Raw genomic sequence first — 9,904 nt, forward strand, 5'->3', positions numbered from 1 at the left:
AATCGAAACCGCGGTCCTCCATCCGCGAGTCCGCTGCCCTAAACACTGAGCCATTGCGCATCCACCTTCTTCCTTATTCACATCATCATAAATTACATTTATCGTTTACAGGATTAGCTGAGGCAGAGCTGCTTATGCGGCGGGATTCTCTTTCCGTAACCAAATCCAGCAAATATCTTAATTTTAAACCATTCTAACCATTCTCTGCAGTCATTTAGATGGATATCATTTTTTTCCTCTTCTTCCGATGCAGGTTTGACGCTTCTTGTTCCTTACATGCTATCTTGTCGGAAGAAGTGGAAGAACTGTCGTCTAAGAGTTTTCTGTGGAAGCAGCAAAATGGGTGACGTCGACAGTGAACACAGACGGTAAGTTATCTTCCTCAATGGATTTAGAAGACCATTCCTTAACTGCAAATCTTATGTAGAATTTCGTATATAAAAAGAATATCTTAGCTATCTTCCAACATCGAATTGACGGAGTCTTTAGAACATCAGACTGCTTCAGTGTTTGTCCTGACTTTCGATGTTCCGAGTTCAAATCCCAGTGGCAACAATTTGTCTTTTATCTCTTCAGGCATCGATAAAAAGTACCTCCTCTCCTTTCAAATCCAGCTTCCCCTTTCCACCTCTTTTCCTTCTCCTCTTCACTTCCGCCGCCTCTTCCTGTTTTTCCTCTTCCTCCTCATAATTATCCTCTTCTTCCACCTCCTTACCATAATAATTAACCTTAGCTGTCTCCTCTTCCTCATTAGTCTTATCATCTATACCATCATCTTATTAATCTTCTTCTTTCTCATCTTCCTTCTCATCATATTCATCATAATGCTCTTTTTCCTCTTCCTCTTCTGCCCATTCATCATCATCATTATCATTAATCTAATCCATCTTTTCTTCCTACTATTCTTCCTTCTCATCATTCTCCTCCACCTCCTCATCAACCAAAACCCCCTCTTCATCATTATCGTTTTAAACTTTCTTTTTACTATATATATATTTTTTACTAACAGGATGGTGATATTACTCAGCAAGTTCCGTATAGATTATTCACAAATAACAGTCATTCCTGATCTTCGACATAAACCCTCACAAACCAGGTAAGAATTGTTTTATTTTCAGTCAAAAACACACATTGGTTTTATGATATCGTTTCCGATCATTTATGCTTTGTCTGAACAGGTCAACAGTTTATAGAATTTGTTTCGGAAGAATCCAGTGCAAAATCATACAATAACTAGTTATCCATTAGCAAATAATCCACTATTCTACCTCTTGGTTATCCGTTAATCCATCGCTAAATTATATCCTACTATACATATGTTTAACTTTGCCAGTCACCACTAAGTCAATCACAAATTCCCCACCGCATCATCTACCAATCATCACCATCAATTTTATTATTATTTGTAGAATTGTTAGAGCGTCAGAAAAATACTGTCTTTTTTTATTTTTATTATTTTTTTTGCCTTCGTAGTTCAAATTCCGCAGCGGTTAACTTTGCTTTTCATCCCTCCAGCGTCGACAAAATGAAGTATCAATCATATGCTGAGGTTGAGTTAATGGATTCCTCCAAAATTTCAGGCCTTGTGCCTATAGTAGAAAGGATTATTATTATTATTATTATTATTATTATTATTATTATTATTATTATTATTATTATTATTATTATTATTATTGAGTGAGAGAGCAGTGCATGCCATCAAAGTGACACTGGGTTAAAATATACGAAGCCCAGTATACACATCATGACCACCCGTCTGATAAGGGTACACTAGGTACATGCATCACAACCATATGTGCGCTCATGGTGATCTCATATCAAGATAAACAGCACATGACCTTGCAGGTGGGGCCCAGTTAGAATTTTCTTCAGGTCGAGTAGCCCATTCCTCTCAAAATAAGGGTTGTTTAATGATATTGAACGAACCACCCATGTTTCCAGAGGTGAATTATCCAAACCTCCAAGAATTCCTTTCAACACCCGGCTATGATGCTCCCCACTACTTCTGCTTGTGATCAGAGATGCACATATCGTCAGCCACTAAGGGACATGCTCAACTGGTTAAGGTCAAACAACTGACAAGAAAATCTGTGGTATTGAGCAGAATATTTGCTGTAGCCCATCTTTTATACCAAGATAAAACAATGTACATGATAACACTTCCAATCAGTTAAGATCAGGATCAATGAGAGCCACTGTATGGTACTGCATCAGGGCATTTATTATTATTATTAATATTGAGTGAGCGAGCAGAGCATGCCATCAAAGTGACACTGGGGTAAAATATACGAAGCCCAGTATACCCACCATGACTACCCGTCTGATAAGGGTACACCAGGCACATGCATCACAACCATATGTGCGCGACATGGTGATCTCATATCAAGATAAACAGCACATGACCTTGCAGGTGGGGCCCAGTCAGAATTTTCTTCTGCTCAAGTAACCCATCCCGCTCAAAAGGTCCCTGAATAAGGGTTGTTTAAGGACGTTGAACGAAACACCCATGTTTCCAGAGGTGAATTATTCAAACCCCAAAGAATCCTTCTCAACACATGGCTATGATACTCGCCCACTACTTCTGCTCGTGATCAGAGATGCACATATCGTCAGCCACTAAGGGACATGCTCAACTGGTTAAGGTCAAACAACTGACAAGCAAATCTGTGGTATTGAGCAGAATATTTGCTGTAGCCTATCTTTTATACCAAGACAAAACAATGTACATGATAACACTTCCAATTAGTTAAGATCAGAAGCCATGAGAGCCACTGCCTGGTACTGCATCAGGGTTATTATTATTATTATTATTATTATTATTATTATTATTAAAGCGGCGAGCTGGCAGAAACGTTAGCACGCCGGGCGATATGCATAGCCGTATTTCGTCTGCCGTTACGTTCTGAGTTCAAATTCCGCCGAGGTCGACTTTTCGGGGTCGATAAATTAAGTACCAGTTACGCACTTGGGTCGATGTAATCGACTTAATCCATTTGTCTGTCCTTGTTTGTCCTCTCTGTGTTTAGCCCCTTGTGGGTAGTAAAGAAATAGGTATTTCGTCTGCCACTACGTTCAAATTCCACCGAGGTCGACTTTGCCTTTCATCCTTTCGGGGTCGATTAAATAAGTACCAGTTACGCACTGGGGTCGATATAATCGACTTAATCCGTTTGTCTGTCCTTGTTTGTCCTCTCTGCGTGTGGGTAGTAAAGAAATAAGTATTTCGTCTGTCGCTACGTTCTGAGTTCGACTTTGCCTTTCATCCTTTCGGGTGTTGATGGAATAACTACCAGTTACGCACTGGGGCGGGGGGGGGGACGTCGATGTAATCGACTAGCTCCTTCCCCCAAAATTTCAGGTTTTATGCCTATAATAGAAAAGGTTACTACTACTACTACTATTACTACTACTACTACTACTACTACTACTACTACTACTACTACTACTACTACTACTACTACTACTACTACTACTACTACTAAGGAGGCGAGCTGGCAGAATCGTTAGCACGCCAGACAAAATGCTAAGCGGTACTTCGTTCGTCTTTATGTTCTGAGTTCAAATTCTTTCGTGGTCGATTTTGCCTTTCATCTTTGTCGAGATCGATGAAATAAATACCACTCAAGCACTGGGGGCTCGATGTAATTGACTAATTCTCTCCACGCAAATTTCAGGTTTTGTGCCTTTAGTAGAAATGATTATTATTATTATTATTATTATTATTATATTTTTATTATAGTATGAGAGAATTTTATGCACTGGTTCAACCCTGGCTTTTGAAAAACTTTGAAGATCAAGGTTCGTATCCATGGAAAGTTTCCGAAGCAGACTTACTGGGTAATAAGATGAAAGTAAGTTCATCCTTTTATAATTTATCAATTTATCCTAATATCAACAGAAAGAATTATTTTTTTGCCTTAATATTTTTTCCATTAAAATGAGAAGTGAGGTAAGATTTCCGCCTTACGTAAAATGTTTGCTATGAATTCACATAAATACGACATTCGCACTCCCCCCCCCCCAGTGGTTGTGTGTTTAGATACATCAGAAGAAGTGCGATTGCATAAACGGAACCCAGCTATATTCTGTCAGTGATTTACGCTCTAAATAAGCGTAAACATGACTGAGTGGTTCAATGATTCCCTTTCTCTTCACTGCTGTGTGGATTCGAGTCCAATCTCAAGAGGCTGCTGTCCTATGCTATAACTTCAGAACAACCAAAGCTTTAAAAGACGGAAGCACTATGGAAGCCTGTCAGACATTATTTCTGTTTTATTTCTGTTGTATTTAATCTGTCGCCATGTCTAATGCTACAATCTGGCTTCGGTGCTTTTAATGTAGGACATATTGCAAGCATTTCGGTTTCTTTCTTCTCAGAGGTCATGGTTGTTCTCTGACTGTACAACCAGCTTTCCCCGTGGGTAAAGCTGGTAATATGTACCATGCTTTAGCTAATTATTTCAGAAACCATTATATATGTAGAAGAAAAGAAATATAACCCATGTATGTGTTTTAATAGGCAAAATGGCCTTCTCATATAAAAACGAAAACTTAAAAACTTTCTTCTCTTTTTATGTTGTTAGACTTACAGACACGTCAAATTGCATGAGATGCTTCAAGAACATTCCAAGACTGCAAGACTTGTAGTTTTGTAAGTATCCTGTATGATTTTGTGACGATTCCGCTAGATCATATTCCTCTCTGTTTGAAATGTTAACATAATTCCGTTAAACAATTAAATCCCATTTTACAGATTAATTCTTTTTAAATATATAATTACAATTAAAGAAGACATCACCTAATTTCACCACTCTTGTGAGTGAAAATGGTAGACAGAAATTGAAGAAGCCTGTCATTTATAAATATATATATATATGGTGTACGTGTGTGCGAGTTTTCTCCTTGTCTTTGTGTTTCCTGACTGAAACAAAACCAACAGCCTCGTTTTCAACACAGGTGGGGTCGTGTCTTTGCAGACAATTGCGAACGTCTGTCCGGGTTTTCTGACATGTTTTGAGATGTGCGAGGTCCCGGCTGTTCATTGCTCAACAAACTAGGGGATTATTATCTTGCATGGAAACAGTTGAGGGTTGGCAACAGGAAGGGCACGCGGCTGCAGAAAATAAAATCTGCCTCAACGAATTCTGTCTGACCCATGCAAGCGTAGAAAAGTGGACGTTAAAACGATGCCATTGCAGGAGCCTTTACCTAGTTGCTTAATTTGCTAGTGATAACAGCTAAATCTCACCAAAATAAGAGCATGTAAAAAATATTGTCCTACAAAGAGAGAAAAAGACGAGATGGGCACGGTTGGAATACTTATAATTATAGGTGTGCTTGATGTGGGCTGACCTAGGGTTAGAAAAATAATGGCTGCGTGTATACACTGAGAAAATAATTCTTCTATTGGATTATTGGTTGGTCTGCGGCCAAGCTGTGGCACTGTCTTTAAGGACTTTTAGTCGATCACATCAACACTGGTACTTACTTTTGCAGTAGCTACTTATTTTATCAATACCCATTTATCAAATTGCTTAGTCGTAGGGCATGAAAGAGTACAACGTAAATGACATTGGCGTTTTCACTGTTACAAACACATTGTGTGTGTGTGTGCGCGCGTCACTCACACACATATACACAAACGTGCATATATAGCGATGGTTGGAAAACAAGAGTTTTCAAAAGCATAAATGGGGAAGGATTTTTGATTTCACCTGTGTGTGTGTGTTGTTTAATAGTTTATGGTATTCACAACAGGTGGAAATGTTTGTGCAATAATCTCAATGGATCTAACAGTCTGAATAGCTAAGAACGTAACGACTTCTGATTTGAAACGAGGATTATACCCGAAGATCTGTCAACGGCTTATTTTATGGACATAATTTACTTCCTCGTTAAAACCACTTCTAAAATTTCATTGTAGCATGAAATGGTTTCATTGCATATGAAGATTGTGAGGAGACTCAAAGAAATGTCTTTCTAAAGGTGTGATAACGGGATTTGTCGATGTATTTTAGCTTTCAGTTGGCTTTTTTCTTTCGTAGAAGAGTGCGAAAAATGGGGGAAACATTCAAGAAATTAAGTATATTTAGATGATCTTGTATAATAGAAAATCCGAGTTAAAAACTTAATGTTTTTGGAATCAAAAGGTGGAATGTTGGTTTAGGCTTCTCAGAAGTTTCAGCTCATCATCTCTATATAATCCACCGGAGACTAAGGGAAATTTACCGTGTAGAATATATAGCCCGATAATGTCACTAATCTTCAAAGAATCTGTAGCCCTAATATTTACATCGAAGGACTCAGGGTTAGGATTTTTTATCATGATGGTATTATTATGTAAGAGAACAGATGTTTTATTTTTTAGCTTATGATATCATATTTAATAGATTTAGTAGTGATAAAATGTCTAGTGGCAATATGATATTGAACTGGAAGAAGTGTCGTTCGTATTTATTGCTGTACGACTGGAACAAATTAGTGACGGAATTATATTGTTCCAAAAAGGTAGAAAAGAAACATTAATTTTAAGAACCATAGAAACTGAAAGAGTTTTGCCAAGGCCAGATTTTAGATACTTAATTAGTTTAGAAGATATTAAGTAGGTTAAGTTGAAGTTATGGTTCTTAAACGCAAGTTGTGTTTCTGGCACCAGAGGACATCTGTTTTATCTTGTATGTTGACTACTATGAAAATACATTTTTTGTCGAAATGCTGGATGGTAAATATTCTTTTTAAATATGTGTCGGATAAGAATCAGTGACAAGTTTGTTTATTCAGTTCATAAATGTTTTGTTCGAATGTACATAGTGATCTGTTTAATTTTAAAAACGACCCTGAAAGGCAGTTAGAAACGTTCTTCAAGTTACCCATCACTTATATCTTAGCAGCAAATTCCATACCCGACTATCATGAACTTATATAGCATAACTTTTATGTAATTTGTATGTGTGCGTACATGTGTATGTTTGTGTATATGTACCTATATGTGTATAATAATACATATATATAATGAATGCACATACATATTCAAAAGAGGTGTGGAAGGTACACGCATTTGGTAAGTTAAGCGAAGAAATTTCCATATGTTCTTTCAGTCGGTTCTGATTCTAATGGCATATTTAGAGTTCTTTCTGTTTGTATCAACAGGAGTGGCATAACTTTTCTAAATACATTCATTCATATTTCATTGCTATCATATTTTTAGCAGCTGCATAGAACGCTTACGAAGGGATGCTTATTTCTTATAAAGCAAAGCAAGGCAAGTCGAGTTATGTACCTTGTATGAATACGTCAGACTCCAGCTTTCTTCTCCTCTTTGTTCCTATATGGTTTGGTGGAACCAACAAAATCAGCCATCCCTAACTTCATAGGGGGTAAGAGGTCTGTTTATATATTTAGGCAAATCAAACTCTTATTACACTGAGTTGCCTGAAGATCCTGTGAAACTCAGAATAGCAAAGAGGCTGATTCGATCAAAATAGAATACATTATTAATCTCTATCATGGTAATCAGTAGTGTTTCTTTTTTCTGATAGTTAACACACACACACACACACACACACACACACCACACACACACACATATATATATATATAAATATCGGAGACCCCCTTCGGTCACGAATGACCATGGGTTTGCACCTAGAAAGTTACCCTCCGAGGCACATGGAAGACCAGCAGTCGGCCATGTATACCAGCCTCCCTTCTCCACGCCACCGATATCTTCCAAGGGAATGGCAAAGGGGCCGATACAGCTTGGCACCAGCGATGTCGTAACTCATTTCTAGAGCTGAGTGAACTGGAGCAACGTGAAATAAAGTGTCTTGTTCAAGAACTCAACACGCAGCCCGGTCTGGGATTCGAACTCCCAACTTCACGGTCGTAAGTTCGACGCTCTAACCACTGAGCCATGCGCCTTCTCTCTCTATATATATGCACACACACACACACACACCACACACACACATATATATATATATACACACACACACATGTATATGCATAGGGGGGGACCGGAGCCACGCGAAATTAAGGGTTTTGCCCAAACATACAAGGTGTCGCCCAGTCAGTGGATCGAACCCACGATCTACCAATCGTGTGTGCAGCATCCTAACCACTAGGCCACACGCCTTCACGCTAATCTAATATCCTTATTTAATCGTGACTTTTTTTTGTTTGCTACCAGGACAGCACTTCAAAAAGTAGCGGAATAAATTCTTGGCCTTCGGCAAAATGTGAAAGCCCGATGGTAATATTTAAAAAAGCACCGTGTGTATGTAATGTATATACCGCAAATCCTCGAGTATAGTCCGCCCTTGAGCATAATACGCAGGGGATTTTTAGGGGGCTGTACCTCTGAAAAGCCTAAACCTTGTGTATAATACGCACCCCTTCTCTAACTTGAGTCAAGGAGGTCTATATAACGTCCTTGGTTTGTAAAACTGTATACGGTAACATCCTTTATTATTATTGTATATATAACATAATGCAAACGTGTAGCTTTTTTGTTTGCAGAAAATAAAGAAATAAAGAAATAAAGTAATAACGTTTAATAAATGTTGCTTATTGCAAGTTATGGATGATTCTTTTATGACTTCATTGCTTTCAGGCTTAGCTTAAGGTATTTTTGCGCCTGAAATCACAAAATGCGTCTGAATAAACATTGCCGGACAGCAAATAGAGACTCGGACATTGCTTAGAGAATAATTTTCATTTTTAACCTCGTATATAGTATGCACTAGGGATTTTGGCCTTTAAATTTTTGGGGAAAAATGCGGATTATACTCGAGGATTTACGGTATGCATGTAATGTAACATTATGTATGTATGTATTCATGTATGTATGTATGTATACGATCAAACAGTCCAAACTGACTGGTGTTGGTCTGTGTCGGCAATACTTGCAATACTTAGTAAAAAAAACTTTTTAAAGTAGCGTGAACTTGCCGTCGAGAGTGGAAAACCTGACGTTTCGTACCGTCCGTCTTCACAGAAAAGTTGACAGGAAAGAAATGATTTACGTATGCTTTCTTTATTTACTTATTTCTTTATTTATACAAATCAATTGAGTAACATGATGATATTTCTCCCGTTTATTTATTCCCACAGAACGTTACCAGTGCCACGGAAGAACACTTGTCCGGCCGGTCTCTACATGAGTTGGCTTGAAACGATTACGAAAGACATGCCTTCAATTTTATTGCTTCGTGGTAACCAGCAAAGTGTCTTGACGTACTACGCCTGATCATATTACATCACTCAGTCAGTCTGTCAATAACTCCTCTCAGATTTGGGGCTTTTCGCTAGATCCATTTATTACTCTACGTTTCAAACAAGCTAATACGACATCCCTGAATTTGAAAATGAAAAATATTTTAACAGAATTTTACTTACCCTAATTTTAGTGATTTTAAAACCCCAACAAAAACGGGCATTTTATGACAACGATAATAATAATAAAGATTAAGAAAAAAACCCAAAGAGAAAAATACAGTTTTCTCTCCAGAATCCAAGTTTTATTTTGTATCTTTGTATTTTAACAAGACTGTTGTAAAATGTTTTATATTCACATTTTGTATAAAAAAAAAGAAAACAACAAAGAAAGCCAGACATATTTAGACCACTTATTTGTGTATATATACTTAAGGAATGTTTATTTCACGATGTCTAAAGAAAACAAGAGAGAAAGAAAATTCAATAATTTTTCCTTTTTTCTTCGAGTGTATCAAAGTGCGCCTGCGCGCGTCTTTATTGACAATTCACAATTTTATTCACATTTATCTATGTCCAAATCTTTCTTGCTTTTTTCATTGATATTAATTTCAATAATAATAATAATTATAATTATTATTATTATTATTATTATTATTATAGTAAGGCGGTGAGCTGGCAGAATCGCTAG

General features: G+C 37.4%; 1 protein-coding gene across 4 annotated transcripts in view; it reads left to right on the top strand.

Moving 5' to 3' along the window:
• Positions 1-9,477, top strand: part of LOC115209475 (solute carrier family 12 member 3-like) — a 131,048-nt gene extending 121,571 nt beyond the window's left edge. For all 4 annotated transcript variants that reach the window (XM_029777897.2, XM_036501635.1, XM_036501636.1 and 1 more), the window contains 5 exons: positions 254-368; positions 1,010-1,096; positions 3,740-3,851; positions 4,584-4,651; positions 9,112-9,477. In XM_029777897.2, coding sequence (XP_029633757.1) covers positions 254-368; positions 1,010-1,096; positions 3,740-3,851; positions 4,584-4,651; positions 9,112-9,247 — 518 coding nt within the window. In that variant the 3' untranslated portion in view covers positions 9,248-9,477. The remainder of the gene's footprint in view (positions 1-253; positions 369-1,009; positions 1,097-3,739; positions 3,852-4,583; positions 4,652-9,111) is intronic.
• Positions 9,478-9,904: the final 427 nt, after the last annotated feature.

Source organism: Octopus sinensis, linkage group LG3, assembly GCF_006345805.1.
Source record: "Octopus sinensis linkage group LG3, ASM634580v1, whole genome shotgun sequence".
Taxonomy (NCBI): domain Eukaryota; kingdom Metazoa; phylum Mollusca; class Cephalopoda; order Octopoda; family Octopodidae; genus Octopus; species Octopus sinensis.